This window comes from Triticum urartu, chromosome 3A (genome assembly GCF_056163025.1).
Source record: "Triticum urartu cultivar PI428250 chromosome 3A, HENAU_Tu73, whole genome shotgun sequence".
Lineage (NCBI taxonomy): Eukaryota > Viridiplantae > Streptophyta > Magnoliopsida > Poales > Poaceae > Triticum > Triticum urartu.
This window is the reverse complement of record NC_141875.1, coordinates 665,887,726-665,907,123: the sequence shown is the minus strand read 5'-3', so window position 1 is coordinate 665,907,123 and position 19,398 is coordinate 665,887,726. Positions and strand designations below refer to the sequence as shown.

General features: G+C 45.3%; 2 protein-coding genes across 2 annotated transcripts; one reads left to right on the top strand and one right to left on the bottom strand.

Moving 5' to 3' along the window:
- The first annotated feature begins 871 nt into the window (after positions 1–871).
- Positions 872–1,516, top strand: LOC147981241 (uncharacterized). Its single transcript, XM_087517064.1, has one exon. The coding sequence runs from the start codon at positions 1,022–1,024 to the stop codon at positions 1,448–1,450; it is 429 nt and encodes a 142-aa protein (XP_087373190.1). The 5' UTR covers positions 872–1,021; the 3' UTR covers positions 1,451–1,516.
- Positions 1,517–4,064: 2,548 nt separating this feature from the next.
- Positions 4,065–8,510, bottom strand: LOC125545853 (disease resistance protein RPM1). The gene is made up of 3 exons (XM_048709896.2): positions 8,187–8,510; positions 7,905–8,004; positions 4,065–7,052 (listed from the first exon to the last, which is right to left on the bottom strand). The coding sequence occupies exon 3, from the start codon at positions 7,045–7,047 to the stop codon at positions 4,324–4,326; it is 2,724 nt and encodes a 907-aa protein (XP_048565853.2). The 5' UTR covers positions 7,048–7,052; positions 7,905–8,004; positions 8,187–8,510; the 3' UTR covers positions 4,065–4,323.
- Positions 8,511–19,398: the final 10,888 nt, after the last annotated feature.

Genomic DNA, 19,398 nt, shown 5'->3' with positions numbered 1-19,398 from the left:
CCACCCTGTTTTAATAAGACCATCACATCTGTTGGTTGGTCAGGGCATCTCCACTAGAGCGCCCAGGACGCCTACCCAGACCGCCTTTTGGCCACCGGCAGTAAAAAATGCTCCCAGCCACACCCCAAAGACTTGTTTTGCGCCGGATTTACCCAAAAACACGGCCGGCGATATCAGGCGAATCCCAACAACCCGGGGGGCAGCTGGGGACGCTGGCACTCACTTTTGCATGCAAATGGTCCACCAGTCAGTGTCTCCAACTGCCTTTATCTTCTCCAGGCCCACCCACGTGCGAGCCACACTCCCTCTCTCCTCTCCAGCCTACACTCCCTCTCTCCTCGGCGACTTCTAGGCTCGGAGGCTGGAGCTCGCCGTGCGTGGCCGGGACGGGCGAGGACGGGGCGGGCGCTGGCCGTCTCCTGCAGCGTCGGCGATGCAGCAGCGCAAGGCACACCGGCCGCACGTCGGCGATGCAGCAGCGCAAGGCACCCAAGGCGTGCGCAGAGGGCGTCACGGAGCAGGAGGCGTCGCCGGCGGGCGTGCTGCCGAGGACCGCCACGGAGCGTGACTTGCTGGAGGCGGGCGAGCGCGGGCGGGCGCCGGAGCTTGCAGGGAGGGCGCCGGAGCAGGGAGGGAGGCGGGGAGCTAATCCATGGCGTCCTGCTCATCAGCATGGGAGCTAATCCATGCCAGCTCGAAGCCCAGCCCCGCCCCGGTGCCTTCGCGCAGCTCAGGCCCGCCGCGCCGCCGCGCCCGGCCGCGCTCGCCGCCCCGCCAGCCATCTGCGGAAGCGCCCCACGTCGGGTCGCCACGCCCGGCCTCCATCCCTCTGCGCCTCACACCCGGAAGTGCGCCCGGCCTCCCACCAGCTAGCTCGAGCCCGCCGCCTGCCGCTACCGCTCGCCGCACGCCTCGCCCTGGCTGTCGCGCGCCGCCGCCACGCCTCCTTCCCCGCTTGCCGCCCTACGCCTGCCTCCCTCCCCGCTCGCCGCCTCCCGCCACCGCAGGACTCCACATCGCCATGGTGCCAAGGCTGGAGCGCGGCGGCAACGGGTTCCAGCTCCCCAACTCCGAGCAGGAGAACTCCCTCTTCCTCCGCGCTCTCATCTCCGTCGTGTCCGGGGACACCGCGGCCCCCGCCCTGCGCCCGGAGCTGTCGACGCCGCCCTTTGCTACCGCTCCCGCTCCGGCGCCTGCGGTTGTTGTGTGCGCCAGGTGCGGCGTGGACGGGTGCCTCGGCTGCGAGTTTGTCACTGCGGCCGCGGCGACGACCGGGTCGAGCAGCGAGGGGGAGGAGTGCTCGGCCACGAGCTTCGTGAAGAACGGCGGCGTGGGCAAGCGGGGGGCTGGCGGCGGCGGGAGCAAGTTCAGGGGCGTGCTCCTCCGCTGGCTGGAGGTCGTCGACGCCGCCGCGGTCAAGGTGCTCGACGAAATGTCGCTCCGTTTGTGAGGAGTCCAACACTGCTCGTGGGGAGGCAACGAGTGGAAAATTTTGGCCCCCCCCCCCAGGCCAAAGTTCTCGCCGGCAGCCCCCCAGGAGGCGAAAAAAATGCCTCCTGGGTGGGGGGGGGGGCAAACGGCTGGAGATGCCCTCAGGAGGAGGCCAGCATCCAGCAAGATATGGTGCTACAAAATCAGCAAGTCAGGTCAGTGTGTTGTACTTGTACCCTCGGCTGTTCTTATCTTCGTTCTTTGTTGCTATTATTCATCTCCTGATTCTGTTGCTTAGTTGTGATATATTTCAGTACACATGTTGTCTCTAGAGATCTGGAAACCTGTGATGAAATTTGTTGCTAGAATGGTCAACCCCATTGCCGATTTGCCGAAATTGTTATATGCTACGAAATAAAACTCAAAACTTATTTAGAACATATATATAAATACATTCTTAATGAAGTAGTTAATTAGTATAAAACCATGGCACCGGCTGGCTTGCTCATAAATATATTGGTTATTTTTTACCTTCGATATATAAGTTAGTCCTTTGTTGATGCACCAATGTACTTACTTTTTAGGATTGAGACATCTTCCTATATGTATCTTCTGAACCATACATCCATCTTGATAAACAATATGTTTATCTGGCTCTATATTGGTGTCTATGTTAGATTTCACTTTAATGTCCTTGGCGATCCAAAACCCTTAGTTAATTAATCTGAACGTTTCATACTATTTACAGGGAAGGAAATCTCAGTGCAAGTGCAGCGGGTTTGTTTAGTACATGTATGTGTAATCAGTTTTCAGCAAGTTTTTGGTACTTACATCTCCTGTCAAGAGGGGAAAAAATATCTATCTTCACCGACAATCCATGGTCCTGAAATGTATATGTACATAAATGTCTTGTGAAGAAATGAACAAAAGCTTTATGCAACTTCTCTTAGTATGTAGCTTTTCTTTTATCATGTTGTACTTGCAAATGATTTTTTTACAGCACTGAGCGCTAGATGGCGATGATTATGGCTTATGAGCATTTCATGTATACTGGTGTGCGGAAGGTCGTACTCGTAGCAAAATCATGCTGATCTTTTTTCTAGCACAAAATATGTGATGATTGGCTGTCTTCTTTCCCATCAGTGTTGGATGCAATGGTGGATCGTTGTTTCCATTGAGCTGCTGCCTGCATTGCTACTGATCTAACAGAGGATGTCCATGGAATTCACTGGTACCAGCGCCCATAGGGCTTCCATTCAGATTCTGCACTTGAAGAAGGTAGAGAAAATATCTACTTAAGACTTGATTCCCTCTTGTGTGTAACTTAGTGACTTTGTTATTCTTGCAAAAAATGACATGTTTGAGACCTCAATAGTAAAGGATTTTGTCTTGCTTTGTTTGTGCTAAAAATGCGTTCTTATCATTTTAGTGAGCGTCCAACAGAGGACATGCTTCTCAGAAAAAGATGTATCCTGTATGCAAAGCTAAGAGTATAATATGAAGATTTTGCTTTCATCCTCGCACTAATTGTTGCATTTTCAGATATTCGTCTCTGTAGCTGGGTAAACACTGCAAATGATAGCTGCCTATCAATGCTATCTCTTATGCATTCTTGAAATTCCCTGCAAATTATTGCTTAAGGTTACTGTTCACCGAGTGAAAGCAGATGTTGCTCCATCGTAGCTTAGTATCTTTTAGTTTTTTTTTACTTATACTACTTACAGAAGTATCTTTCATAATCAAAAGAAAAAGGGAAGCATTCGTGAAAAAAATTGTATTAGTCTAATGTAGAATATTCCATAGTTGATCTTGTCTCTGTGTACTTAAACAAATTCCTATCTCTATCATAAAACACTAAAAATAGACGGGCGCAGCAACGCGCGCCATCAAGGATCTAGTCCTATCTTATACCCGGTCACCCCTGACACTCTTTCCTCCACAGCCGATGTGGTACAAAACTAAGATAACCCTACAAGGAGCAAAACAAACCCACTCGATGAATTAGGAGCGGGGCAGCAATCCTTGTGGGCCGTGCCTCCCACGGCCCACAAAAACCCGGGAGCCCAGCAGCCCAGGTGATCTCCTCCTCTGCGTGCCCCTCAGAAAAAATAACTCTCGTGGCCCTCAAAAAAAAAAAAACTCTCATCTGCGCTTCGCTTGTCTGCTTCTTTCTTCCTCCTCCTGCAAGCCAACGTACGCCTGCTCCTGCTGCTCTCTCTACGCTTGCAGACGATCCGAAGCCCCTCAAAACGGTGCGGCAAGGCCGTGGCCGAGGCCCGAGGCTCGGAAGAAGGGGACCCTCGGCGACCTCCGTATGGTACTTGAAATGCCCATCATGGTATTCCCACCATACACAAAATGAATTGTGTACGCGCAGCCGTACAAGGGGAACGGAAAGCCAGCAGCATTTCTGACGGTAGTACCGAACCTACTCAAACAGTAGAGATCAGTAAAGCTGTGCAAATACAAACCCCAGCAGCGGCCTGAAGCAGAATCAAAACTACTGTTACTAAAACAAAACAGTTTCTTCACACAATAAACACTGCAGTTGTTGAGCTCCTACCAAATCCCGCCTCCCGGACTCTCAACTCAAGCAGGGGCTTCACTACTGACAACAAGATAAACAAATTTTACAACATTGTTTTCTCACATGTTCGACACAACTGTTTCCTGAAATCAGTTTTACAGCATGAAACTGAAATGATACAAAAAAAAAAGTACAGGGCCTCCTGAAGGCAATGAACACCGACATTTTCAGAACAGAAATTGTATCACGATATGGAAGTACAAAATGATGTCTTAATAATTATAACATGCCAGAATAATTAAATCCAGAATGACGTGGATGCACCATACTAGAATGCCACTGCAGAAAGAACCACTATGCCGCATTCAAACACGAACCTCTGGAACGCGCGTCATCTTCTGGTGCATCCCGTTGATGTCCCACTGAGTTTTGAAGTCCCTGTGCAAGCGCAGCAGCCAAAGCTTCTTCAGGGAACCAAGGGATTCAATGCCTCGAGGGACCTTGTCAAGCTTCGACAACGAAACAACATACAGACCATCAATGCATGGAAGGGCACCATCCATGATCTTTAGCTCACTGACATGAGGCATGTCCTTCAACACAAGCGTCTTCAGCTGAGGAAAGGAATCTGCAGAAAGAACCAAGACATTTGCGCTGCGCATGTTGTTAAGTCTCAGATATGTGAGGTTCCGCAGGTGTGGTGCAAGCATCCCTAGTGGATCTTCATCTTCCCCAAGGTGGCACCAGCTTAGTGCTAGATACTTGAGATTTTCCCCATGGCTACGGAATATTGGGCAGTCCAATGTTCCCTTTGCCCATTTCCCTCTGATGATCAACTTGTGGAGATGTGTAGACCTTGGCTTGAGAGCCTCGAAACAAAGTGCCTCATTCTCATCCTTCCCGGAAAGAAGCAAGCTGGAAAGATGTTTCATATTTGACAGGGTGCCAAAAATATTTGCGCAATCAGCGGAACTTATGTTGTCAATCCACAGAGTTCTAAGTTGCATCATTGTCTTCAGCTGCTCGGCCAAGTCCTTGCTGGCTTGGATGGTCTCAAGAGTCTGCAGCTCTTCAATACTGGACAGTTCTTTAGGTGCTTGAACTCCGATGAAGTACCGAAACTCCGTCTGCTTCTCATCAGCAAATCTATCAGCAAATAGGTGCCGTAGATTCTTGAGCTTCACAATCCCACTTGGCAGTTTCTCTATTTTAGTTTGCTTGATGTCCAGAGTTTGCAGGTTAGATAGTTTCTCAACAGAGCCCGGGAGTGACCTGACCTTAGTGCGGCGCAAGCCAATGTAACGTAAATTGAAGAGTGTCCCTATCAATGCTGGTACTTCAGTGATTTCAGAGTCTTGTAGCTCGAGGACAGTCAGATAGCTGGATTTCGACAAAACTGAGGATAGCATGGCAGGTGTTGCTCCTAGCGACACTAGAGTTCGAAGACGTGGAAGTTCAAGTTTCCGTGCAGTATTCTCTTTCCATCCACATGATGACAGACGACGAGCATCCATATCCATCTGTTGAATTGTGCCATAGTCGTTTGTGGATACAAACCGCTCCTCCCTTGCAATACAAAGAGCCAGCTCACGCACAATATCATGCATCGTACAGGTGTTCACCCTTCCCAGTTCATCTCTATCCATGACTTCAAGCATATTGCGGTGGATCAGTTTTCTTAGGTTTTCCTCGGCCACCTCCTCTGGGGTGCTATTTCCTTTTCTCAACACAAAGCCTTCTGCAACCCAGAGCCTCACAAGAGTCTCACGTGACATTGGGTAGTCTTCCGAGAATAAGCTACAGTACAAGAAGCAGTTTCTGAGGTCTCCAGACAGGTCATGGTAGCTCAGATTTAAAACTGCCTTGACATGATCATTGTTCGACAGCTCAGTTGGAAGCTGATTGTATAATTGCTCCCAATCATATTGTGTTTGTGGCCTTGAAGACAAGAGGCCGCCAATCGATAAAATTGCTAGTGGCAGTCCCCGACACCTATGAACTATAGATTTAGCAGTTTCCGAAAGATAATCAGGACACTGCTGGTCCTTTTTGCTATAAAAGACCCTTCTGCAGAAGAGTTCAAATGCGTCATTGTCCCCCAAAGGCTTGAGATCGATACGACGTGACGAGTGAGCAACAGCAGCAACATGGTTATTCCGCGTTGTGATGATGATGCGGCTTTCACGAGAATTCTGGAGTGCATCTCGCAGTTGATAGTACACGTCCTGGTTCCAGACATCATCCAAGACGAACAAACATTTCCTATCTTGAAGTGTTCGCTTTATTTCTTCCTTCAAGTCATACACATCCATCCGGTCAATGTTAGATGATGCTGGTTGTTCAGTGTAACCAACCTTCCTGAGTAACTTCCTCAACAGAGCTTCAACGGTGTAGGTCTGAGACACAACCACCCAAGCATGAGCTTGGAAGTTGGCCTTTTCACGTTCATACACATTTGTGACGAGGGTTGTTTTTCCCAAGCCACCCATACCTGACACCGTTATCACCCTACCGTCCATCTCATCCGAGTACAGCCATTCAGTCAGCATTCTCCTGTTATCTTCAATTCCAATCAGATCTTCATCTTTCACAAGTTCAGGGAAGCGATCTTGGGACCGTTGTCTTTCCATCTCACTAAGCGGGTCATGAACATACTGGGGTGGTTGCGACCACCCCTTGAGCTCGATAACTTGCTTGATGTCCTTCTCTATCTTGACTACCTCATCAGTAATTTGGCTGAAAACCAGGAGATAATGTGATCCTCTGAGGAAATGCTTCTTCAGAAAACCTTCTTCCGCCATTTGAAGAGAGTGATATGAGTATTTGTCCAGTACATCCTCAACGCGGTAGGCCAACTTCCTCACCTCCCCAATCCAACCCTTCATGAATTCATTGGTGAGGTACATTGTGCCAATCTCCCGTATGACGTTGTTCATGGCTTTTAACTGGATCTCTATCTGCTGAATCTTGTCATTCAGATCAATCAGGTTACCAACTTTTGCTAATACCTTGGCCACCAAGGCCTTGGCAACCTCATCAGCTAAAACATCCCCAATCTTTCCAAGAGCAAGGAGCACAGCCTCCGCCATTTGTGCTGAATAAAATAAACATAGATCACGTGTTAAATGGGACGATAACCGGTTTCATTCCAAAAATATTAGGTCGCAAGCTAGCTCATATATATGTTCAGAGAGAAAATTTCTGTAATGCTTGATTTATTTCCACTAATTTTCCAACTCAAAATTTCTAGCGTTGTTGACACTTAACTCCACTGGTTTCATGCATGGATGGAATGTGTAGTTCTGTTGATATTTAATGACACTGAGATAATCTGATAGAACTACTAATTGGGTCCGTATATTACATATAAGGAAAAAGATATAGTGCTGTGCTCATGGGCCTGGTAAATGGCATTATGAACGAAGGAAAATTTAACTCATGTTAATACATAATACAGAACTAAACGCAGTACATTTGCGTGACTTACTTAATCGCTTAAATATGGTTGTGTCCGCTATGGAACTTTAATGCTTATGATGGAATAAATAGCTGCAATTGTTACAGAAGTCAGCAAAATTGAAATGTTCTTCCATGAAGGAGGGAATACTAAATACACCCCCAGAAGAGAACACCTTAAAGGGACATGCTACAAAGATGTCGAACCTCATATGCCGGTACAGAAAAATTAAAACTTTGATATGCCCCTAAGCCAACATGTGACAGGCATTGCGTGCAACCCCATATGTCAATATGTCATATGGCCACGGCGACACTGGTGTCTAACTTTGCAGCCGAACACGAGGATTAAACCTGGTACGGGAAGACGTGTTCGTGGAGTTTCTCGTTCTTCCGACATGTGGTTTTGGTTGTGTTGTGAAAATCACATTGCAAGCTGTGAACGAACTAATATGACTTGATACATATTTTCAAAGAGAAAAATCGGTACCTAATTGAGGACGAAACTAGTAATCGGGCCAAGCAGGATAGCTTGAAAGCCGCCCTCACATGCCGATGATTCACATCACAGTTTGCCGGAGGCTTGGGTCCTGCAGCATCAAAGAAGGGATGACGAATGAGTATATCTGCAGTCAAGACAGGTTAGGAGCAGAATGGGGGGGGGGGGGGGGGGGGGGGGGGGGGGGGGGGACTGCTGAAAGGCGGGCAAGAATGGGATCAAATCAGAAGCCCATATCACAGTCTGATAATAAGGGGATTAGATTCGCCATACCTAGGTCCGGCTGCCAGATCCGGAAGCAGAGAGTGCGGCCTGGGCCGCCGGCGCAGTCCGGCGAGCAAGAACGGGCGGCCAGAGAGAGGGAGAGGGAGACCTCCGGGCAGAGCGCGGAATGAAAGCAGGACGAAGAAGAGGATCTAAGGAAGAGCGTGTGTGCACCTGCCTGTCGGTCACAATGGAGGTCGCTGGCGGGAGGAGGAGACCTTGACTTTGAGGATGATGCAGCGGACTAGCTGCAGGTCCGCAGCTGAGCTGTGCTTCTTCTCTGAAGGCACCTTCCTCTCAGAAAATATCTTTGTTTTTTGGGCATCTGTTGCCCCTTCTTCCTCCTGTTGCCTTCAAAAGATTCCGAGGAATTATTGTATGGCCTGCTAGTAGTGCGCAAGACATCATGTCACATCATGCAGACACCAATGCATTAGTGTTACTATTCATCATCTAGGATGCAAAATAAGTTATTCTTCATCCGAGATAAACTTATGATCATTTCATAAATAAATTACATTTAAAATACAAATATTCATATTCATGTTGATTTACTGCATAAAATTTGGCATAACAAAAAAATATAGGTCAATAATTGTATTTTATGTACATTTTACACTATATTTTTACATTTGTAATATTACGTAACATAAAAAAATTACGACGATTATAGGTTTTCTTACGTTCTCTTTTTATGTCTAAAATAAGACAAAATTTACGAAACGTAAAATTACGGTGTATAGATGTTAAAATAGAGGTGGGTGAAGAATAACTATTCCTCATCCAGGGTGACGAATAGTCAATCCCTCAGCGCATTACTTTTTTTGGATGCTCATCAGCACGTTACTGGGTTGTTGACAAAGCACACTCTGCTTTCATGGAGAGAAAAACACAACGCAATCAGCTACTCTCTCCGTCCCATAATATAATAGCGTTTTTGACACTACTGTAGTGGGAGTACCAATCAGCCGTCGACGCCTGTCCATAGGGGTTGTGGGTGAGCAGGGGTCGTAGCTGCCGGGCTAGATTTGGGCTCCACAGGCTGGCGTCTCGGATGGTGTCGTCCTCAAGACGAGCAGGGCACGGTGAGGCGTACTAGGATGGCGCAGTGATGCGCGTCCGCGCCGCGGAGGCGATGAGGGCACAAGGTGCAAGCGGTCGGCTCCGTTTTGGGCTCCTGCGGGGTGTGGCCCCGGGGGTAGGGGGTTAGCGGCTTGGCGTGCGGGCACTGGTCAGCATGGAGAATTCGTCGGCGTTATTGCCTAGCATGGGCACAATGCGTCGCGGTTGTAGGCGAGCGGCCCAAACCTGAGCTCGCGCAAACCTAAAGATGGCGGGGTGTTGGCGGCAGGAAGTTCTATCTTGCATTTGGGCAATTGAGGCTGCTGGTGAAAACCGTCCTTTGGTTGTGGCTGGAGTTGTGGACGGCGGCGCCTACATGCATCGTCCCCTTGTTGGAAGCGTTGATGTCGTCCTTACCTTTCTTACCACCATGCTTCGGAGGAATCCCTAGATATGGTCGCACAGATTTTAATGATGGCGGCATTGATGGCTATGCTCGACGCCGCTCCCTCTTGAGGGCATTATCTTGGAGTTAGATGGTCAGAGGGACTCGTGGCTCGTGGGTGAAGCGGATGTGCGTCAGACATCGAGGTTGTGCAGCTTGAGCCTTCACATGGGAAGAGTGTTAGATGAGCCATATTGGTCATTTCTCGTGGGATCAGAGCAGCATATGTCTGCCTCCAAAAGGGCATGTCGTCCCTCGGCGTCGACGAGGTTGACGAATATGCTCATGGCAGACCGGATTGATGCGATGGTTTCCGTGTGCACTCTGTTAGCGAGCGACCCTCTAGTTATGTGTGTCGTGAATTGTCGGCCTTGCTGGCGTCTTGTATGTCATGTGATGCTTTAGACCTAGTTTATCTAGATGTGGCTTACCGTTGTTTAGGTTTTTGCATGGTTTTCCTCAATAAATCGAGTGGTTGATTTTCCCTTATTTTTTTAGCACGTCTTATGTGATGCATTTTTCCTTTGAAGATGGTCTTGCAATAACCCTTTCTAATCAATGGATTTGGTAGCTCTCCTATCAACATTTTAAAAAAAATATTCTCTTTTCCATTTTATTTTAGGCCTAGCTCTAGAATTGGTTGATTTCCGTTTGTAAACTCACTCTACTGCGCGAGATTAGTTTCCTTGTGAATAGCGATGCTCTTCTCATTTTGGTTGGACAATAGGTGACACTTAGGGAGATGTTGTAATTACTTGGTACTCCTTTCATTCCAGAATATAATGTGCATCAATTTTCATTAAAGTCAAACATATAGACTCCACAATATGTTTAAACAAGATTATAGAAAAAAATAGCGACATCCACGATACAAAACAAAATGAAAATACCTTTTCATGATGGACCTAAGTGCATCTCGAACACTGACCCGTAAATTTGCTCTGGCATTCATCCGTGGATAGAAGGACCGGTCCGCGGACAGGGATGCGGGAGGCGGCCATCCAACGCTGCCCGTATACATTTCGAACACTGTTTCAACTAACGGACGAAAGCCATGCAAACACGGCGAATTTTCATATAAACCGGACGAGGTCCATGCAAATACGGCGGATTTTCAATACATTTAGAATAAAAAAGAAACCTGCCCTAAACCTATCCTTCGGCGGTGGCCGTTGTCCACTTCCTTTATATTCCGCATCGGCGACCACGTCATCCATCCGCCGTCTCCATGAACGGCGGCAGGGTTGAAGACCCGTGTGTTGACGCATAAATGTATTGCCTAGCCTCTGATGTCTACTATGCAACTTTATTCTTATACACACGTGTTGGGCCTCCAAGCGCAGAGTTTTGTAGGACAGTATCATTTTTTCCTCAAGTGGATGACCTAAGGTGTATCAATCCATGCGGGGTGTAGGATGAAGATGGTCTCTCGCAAACGACCCTGCAACCAAATACAAGAAATCTCTTGTGTTCCCAACACACCCAATTCAATGGAAAATTGTATAGGTGCACTAGTTCAGCAAAGAGATGATGATAAAAGTGTAATATTGATGGTAGAATTATATTTTTATAATCTGAATAAATAAAAATAGCAAGGTAGCAAATAGTAAACGGACACAAAAACAGTATTGCAATGCTTAAAAATAAGGCATAGGTCCGTACTTTCGCTAGTGCAATCTCTCAACAGTGCTAATATAATTGGACCATATAATCATCCCTCTGTTGGGGAACATAGTAATTTCAAAAAAATTCCGATGCACACACAGGTTCATGGTGATGCATAGCAATGAGAGGAGAGAGTGTGTCCACGTACCCTCGTAGACCGAAAGCGGAAGCGTTAGCACAACGCGGTTGATGTAGTTGTACGTCTTCACGATCCGGTCGATCCAAGTACCGAACGCACGTCACCTCCGAGTTCTGCACACGTTCAACTCGATGACGTCCCGCGAGCTCCGATCTAGCAAAGCTTCACAGGAGAGTTTCGTCAGCACGACGGCGTGGTGACAGTGATGATGATGCTACCGACGCAGGGCTTCGCCTAAGCACCGCTACGATATGATCGAGGTGTGGATTATGGTGGAGGGGGCATGGCACACGGCTAAGAGATCAATGATCAAATTGTTGTGTCTATGGGGTGCCCCCTGCCCCCGTATATAAAGGAGCAAGGGGGAGGAGGCGGCCGACCAGGGAGAGGCGCGCCAAGAGGGGGAGTCCTACTCCCACTAGGAGTAGGAACTCCTCCTTTTCCTAGTAGGAGTAGGAGAGGGGGAAGGAAAGGGAGAGGAGGAGAAGGAAAGAGGGGGCCGGCCCCCCTGCCCTAAACCAATTCGGTTTGGGCCTTGGGGGCGCGCCCCACACTCCCCTTACTGCCCTCTATTTTCACTAAGGCCCATGTAGGCCCATTAAGCCCCCAGGGGGTTCCGTAACCCCCCCCCCCCCCCCCCCCCCCCGCCCCCCCGTACTCCGGTATATGTTCGAAACCTTTCCGATGTCCGAACATAGTCGTCCAATATATTGATATTTACGTCTCGACCATTTCGAGACTCCTCGTCATGTCTGTGATCATATACGGGACTCCGAACTACCTTCGGTACATCAAACACAAAAGCCCATAATACCGATCGTCACCGAACTTTAAGCGTGCGGACCCTACGAGTTTGAGAACTATGTAGACATGACCGAGACACGTCTCCGGTCAATAACCAATAGCGGAACCTGAATGCTCATATTGGCTCCCACATATTCTACGAAGATCTTTATCGGTCAAACCACATAACAACATACGTTGTTCCCTTTGTCATCGGTATGTTACTTGCCCGAGATTTGATCGTCAGTATCTCAATACCTAGTTCAATCTCATTACTGGCAAGTCTCTTTCCTTGTTCTGTAATACATCATCCCGCAACTAACTCATTAGTTACAATGCTTGCAAGGCTTATAGTGATGTGCATTACCGAGTGGGCCCAGAGATACCTCTCCGACAATCGGAGTGACAAATCCTAATCTTGAAATACGCCAACTCAACAAGTACCTTCGGAGACACTTGTAGAGCACCTTTATAATAACCCAGTTATGTTGTGACGTTTGGTAGCACATAAAGTGTTCCTCCGGTAAACGGGAGTTGCATAATCTCATAGTCATAGGAACATGTATAAGTCATGAAGAAAGCAATAGCAACATACTAAACGATCAAGCGCTAAGCTAATGGAATGGGTCAAGTCAATCACATCACTCTCCTAATGATGTGATCCCGTTAATCATGACAACTCATGTCTATGGCTAGGAAACATAACCATCTTTGATCAATGAGCTAGTCAAGTAGAGGCATACTAGTGACACTCTGTTTGTCTATGTATTCACACATGTATCATGTTTCCGGTTAATACAATTCTAGCATGAATAATAAACATTTATCATGATATATAAGGAAATAAATAATAACTTTATTATTGCCTCTAGGGCATATTTCCTTCAGTCTCCCACTTGCACTAGAGTCAATAATCTAGTTCACATCGTCATGTGATTTAACACCAATAGTTCACATCTTTATGTGATTAGTTCACATCTCCATGTGACTAACAGCTAAGGGGTTTACTAGAGTCGATAATCTAGTTCACATCGGTATGTGATTAACACCCAAAGAGTGATCGTGTTTTGCTTGTGAGAGAAATTTAGTCAACGGGTCTGCCACATTCAGAGTCGTATGTATTTTGCAAATTTTCTATGTCTATGATGACCCACAAGTATAGGGATCTATCGTAGTCCTTTCGATAAGTAAGAGCGTCGAACCCAACGAGGAGCAGAAGGAAATGATAAGCGGTTTTCAGCAAGGTATTCTCTGCAAGCACTGAAATAATAGGTAACAGATAGTTTTGTGATAGGATAATTTGTAACGAGTAACAAGTAACAAAAGTAAATAAAGTGCAGCAAGGTGGCCCAATCCTTTTTGTAGCAAAGGACAAGCCTGGACAAACTCTTATATGATGTAAAGCGCTCCCGAGGACACATGGGAATTATCGTCAAGCTAGTTTTCATCACGTTCATATGACTCGCGTTTGGTACTTTGATAATTTGGTATGCGGGTGGACCGGTGCTTGGGTACTGCCCTTACTTGGACAAGCATCCCACTTATGATTAACCTCTATTGCAAGCATCTGCAACTACAACAAAAGTATTAAGGTAAACCTAACCATAGCATGAAACATATGGATCCAAATCAGCCCCTTACGAAGCAACGCGTAAACTAGGGTTTAAGCTTCTGTCACTCTAGCAACCCATCATCTACTTATTACTTCCCAATGCCTTCCTCTAGGCCCAAATAATGGTGAAGTGTCATGTAGTCGACGTTCACATAACACCACTAGAGGAGAGACAACATACATCTCATCAAAATATCGAACGAATACCAAATTCACATGACTACTAATAGCAAGACTTCTCCCATGTCCTCAGGAACAAACGTAACTACTCACAAAGCATATTCATGTTCATAATCAGAGGGGTATTAATATGCATATATGATCTGAACATATGATCTTCCACCAAATAAACCAACTAGCATCAACTACAAGGAGTAATTAATACTACTAGCAACCCATAGGTACCAATCCCAGACTTGGAGACAAGAATTGGATACAAGAGATGAACTAGGGTTTGAGAGGAGATGGTGCTGGTGAAGATGTTGATGGATATTGATCCCCTCCCGATGAGAGGATCGTTGGCGATGACGATGGAGATGATTTCCCCTCCCGGAGGGAAGTTTCCCCGGCAGAACAGCTCTACCGGAGCCCTAGATTGGTTCCGCCAAGGTTCCGCCTCGTGGCGGCGGAGTCTCGTCCGGAAAGATGGCTTATGATTTTTTTCCTCATCGAAAGACTCCATATAGCAGAAGATGGTCATCGGAGGGCCACCAGGGGGCCCACGAGGTAGGGGGTGCGCCCAGGGGGGTAGGGCGCGCCCCCACCCTCGTGGGCAGGGTGTGCCCCCCCTGGTGAACTTCCTGCGCTCAGTATTTATTATATATTCTGAAAATGACTTCCGTGAAGTTTCAGGACTTTTGGAGTTGTGCAGAATAGGTCTCTAATATTTGCTTATTTTCCAGCCCGGAATCCCAGCTATCGGCATTCTCCCTCTTTATGTAAACCTTGTAAAATAAGAGAGAATAGGCATAAGTATTATGACATAATGTGTAATAAAAGCCCATAATGCAATAAATATCATTATAAAAGCATGATGCAAAATGGACGTATCAACTCCCCCAAGCTTAGACCTCGCTTGTCCTCAAGCGAAAGCCGAAATCAAAAAATATGTCCACATGTTGAGAGATAGAGGTGTCGATAAAAATATAATACGGACATGAGGGCATCATGATTATTCTTAGAACAACAACTTATATAATTCTTGTCATATGATCTCTTATGCTAGAGTAATAGTTCATTCACAATTTCAAGTATGAATCATAAACTTCATCGAAAACTAACAAACTATAATCTCAGTCATTGGAGCAATTGCAATTTATCATAACATAGGAAAGAGTCAATATAAGAGCTTTTCAGCAAGTCCACATACTCAACTATCATATAGTCTTTCACAATTGCTAACACTCACGCAATACTTATGGATATGGAGTTTTAATAGGACACAGAGAAAGATAGGGGCTTATAGTTTTGCCTCCCAACATTTTACCTCTAGGGTAATGTCAACAATAATAGTTCATGAAAACTCACATCCAATTAGCCATATATACCAGGATCTTTCCAACATGTTGTGCTTGCCAAAAGATAAAATGTAAAAAGGAAGGGTGAAGATCACCATGACTCTCATGTAAGGCAGGAGATAAAAGTAAAAGATAGGCCCTTCGCAGAGGGAAGCAGAGGTTGTCATGCGCTTTTATGGTTGGATGCACAAAATCTTAATGCGAAAGAACGTCACTTTATATTGCCACTTGTGATATGGACCTTTATTATGCAGTCTGTCACTTTTATTTCTTCCATATCACACGAAGCTTATTTTCTCCCACACTAATAAATCATACATATTTAGAGAGCAATTTTTATTGCTTGCACCGATGACAACTTACTTGGAGGATCTTTCTCAATCCATAGGTAGGTATGGTGGACTCTCATGGCAAAACTGGTTTAAGGGTGTTTGGAAGAACGAGTAGTATCTCTACTTGGTGCAAAGAATTTGGCTAGCATGAGGGGGAAAGGCAAGCTCAATCATGTTGGATGATCCATGACAATATAATTTATCTCAGATGTAAGAAAACATAACCCATTACGTTGTCTTCCTTGTCCAACGTCAACTCTTTAGCATGTCATATTTTAATGAGTGCTCACAATCATAAAAGATGTCCAAGATAGTATATTTATATGTGAAGACCTCTCTTTCTTTATTACTTCCTATTAATTGCAACGATGACCAAAACTATGTTTGTCAACTCTCAACAACTTTTATTCATCATACTCTTTCTATGTGAGATCATTACTCTCCATAAGATCCATATGATCTCTTTGTTTCTTTTTATTTCTTCTCTTTTCTTTTACTCACTCAAGATCATGGAAAAATAATCAAGCCCTTGACTCAACACTAATCTTTATTATATATAGCTCACAGACTCGATTACATAGAAGGATCATAAAGCAAAACTCACAACTAGATCATACTAAAAGCTTTTATTCTACTAGATCAAGGTATTATCAAAAGGATCGAACTAAGAAAAATGGTAAAGATAGAAGTGATGGTGATACGATACCGGGGCACTCCCCCAAGCTTGGCAGTTGCCAAGGGGAGTGCCCATATCCATGTGATTATGTCTCCTTTGTTGGTGAAGAAGTTGATAGTTTTGTTGATGGCGTAGGCTTGTCGTCCTTCTTCCAAGGCATAGGCTCACCGTCATAGAAGGATGATCGAGTCTCCTGAAACCTCAAATCTGCAGCCAAACTCATCCTCTTGAATCTATATTCATACTCACAGTTTTGATTTTGCAGGTCATAGATCTGGGCTTAGAGGTGCTCATTTTCTCATGAAGCTTGAAGATGGCCTCCCTAATGTCCTTGACGTCCAGCTTGTGGTTGTTGGTGAACTCTGTGATCATAATGTGATTGGAATCGAGTCCACACTCCACCATCTCCTGACACTTGAAAACTTCTTGCTCCAATGCCTCGAGCCTTGCTTACGTGCTTCCGGTCTTCCTTGGTCCCTCAACATCGCGGATGTGCAACAACCCCTCACGCATCTCAATGGTTTGAGGGTGTTGCAGCACTTCTGCGAGGTAGGGGCTGATGACCTTCTTGAAGAACTGGTCCTTGGGGGCACTTGAAGATGACATGACGACCTGGATCTATCAGAAAAACGGCTGGAAACAAAGACAGGAGATTTTTGCGTGATACGGGAGTCAAAACCTCCGGGAGATTATATAATGGATTTTTACCGACCAAAATACGTGTCGTGTAAGAAAACGGAGTCCGGAAAGCACACGAGGTGCCCACGAGGTAGGGGGCGCGCCCAGGGGGGTAGGGCGTGCCCTCCACCCTCGTGGAGCACTCGTGTCCTTCCCGGACTGCTTCCTATTTTTCTATTTTTCTAAATATTCCAAAACGGAAGAAAATTGCCATTAGAACTGTTTTGGAGTCGGTTTACTTACTGTACCACATACCTATTCCTTTTCGGAGTCTGAAACGTTCCGGAAAGTGTCCCATATGTATTCCTCCGGGGTTACGGTTTCAATAACATTGGTTTCAACATTTATAGGATTACCTGAGATATATTGTTTAATTCTTTGACCATTCACCACCTTTGGATTTGTGCCTTCGAAGTTGTTGATTTTTATGGCACCGGAATGATAGACCTCCTCAATAACGTAAGGACCTTCCCATTTAGAGGGAAGTTTTCCTGCAAAAAATCTTAAACGAGAGTTGTATAGCAATACATAGTCGCCTACATTAAACTCACGCTTTTGTATCCTTTTGTCATGCCATCTTTTAACTTTTTCTTTAAATAATTTGGCATTCTCATAGGCTTGGGTTCTCCATTCATCAAGTGAGCTAATGTCAAATAACCTCTTCTCACCGGCAAGTTTGAAATCATAGTTGAGCTCTTTAATAGCCCAATAAGCCTTATGTTCTAGTTCGAGAGGTAAGTGACATGCTTTTCCATAAACCATTTTATACGGAGACATACCCATAGGATTTTTATATGCAGTTCTATAGGCCCATAATGCATCATCAAGTTTCCTGGACCAATTCTTTCTAGATCTATTAACAGTCTTTTGCAAAATTAATTTGAGTTCTCTATTGCTCAATTCTATTTGACCACTAGACTATGGGTGATAAGGAGATGCAATTCTATGATTAACATCATATTTAGCAAGCATTTTACGGAAAGCACCATGAATAAAATGTGAACCACCATCAGTCATTAAATATCTAGGGACTCCAAACCTCGGAAAAATAACTTCTTTAAGCATCTTAACATAGGTGTTATGATGAGCACTACTAGTTGGAATAGCTTCTACCCACTTAGTAACGTAATCAGCAGCAACTAAAATATGTGTATATCCATTAGAGGCAGGAAAAGGTCCCATATAATCAAATCCCCAAACATCAAATGGTTTAATAACAAGTGAATAATTCATAGGAATTTCTTGACGTCTACTAATATTACCAATTCTTTGACATTCATCACAAGATAAGACAAACTTACGGGCATCCTTGAAGAGAGTAGGCCAATAAAAACCAGATTGCAATACCTTGTGTGCAGTTCTATCTCCAGCATGGTGTCCTCCATAAGCCTCAGAGTGACACTTGTGTAGGATCTGTTCCTGTTCATGCTCAGGTACACAACGTCTAATAACACCATCTACTCCTTCTTTATAAAGATGTGGGTCATCCCAAAAGTAATGTCTCAAATCATAGAATAACTTTTTCTTTTGCTAGTATGTGAAACTAGGTGGTATAAATTTAGCAACAATATAATTAGCATAATCAGCATACCATGGAGCAGTGTGAGAAGCATTTATAACATTTAATTGTGAAGGAAATATGACCTAGAGGCAATAATAAAGTTATTATTTATTTCCTTATATCATGATAAATGTTTATTATTCATGCTAGAATTGTATTAACCGGAAACATAATACATGTGTGAATACATAGACAAACAGAGTGTCACTAGTATGCCTCTACTTGACTAGCTCGTTAATCGAAGATGGTTATGTTTCCTAACCATAAACAAAAGAGTTGTTATTTGATTAACGGGATCACATCATTAGGAGAATGATGTGATTGACATGACCCATTCCATTAGCTTAGCACCCGATCGTTTAGTATGTTGCTATTGCTTTCTTCATGACTTATACATGTTCCTATGACTATGAGATTATGCAACTCCCGTTTGCCGGAGGAACACTTTGTGTGCTACCAAACGTCACAACGTAACTGGGTGATTATAAAGGAGCTCTACAGGTGTCTCCAAAGGTACATGTTGGGTTGGCGTATTTCGAGATTAGGATTTGTCACTCCGATTGTCGAAGAGGTATCTCTGGGCCCTCTCGGTAATGCACATCACATAAAGCCTTGCAAGCATTGCAACTAATGAGTTAGTTGTGAGATGATGTATTACAGAACGAGTAAAGAGACTTGCCGGTAACGAGATTGAACTAGGTATTGGATACCGACGATCGGATCTCGGGCAAGTAACATACCGATGACAAAG

Excerpts from the sequence above, each read along its gene's own strand:
- LOC147981241 (XM_087517064.1), top strand. The coding sequence starts at position 1,022 with ATGGTGCCAAGGCTGGAGCGCGGCGGCAACGGGTTCCAGCTCCCCAAC.
- LOC125545853 (XM_048709896.2), bottom strand. The coding sequence starts at position 7,047 with ATGGCGGAGGCTGTGCTCCTTGCTCTTGGAAAGATTGGGGATGTTTTA.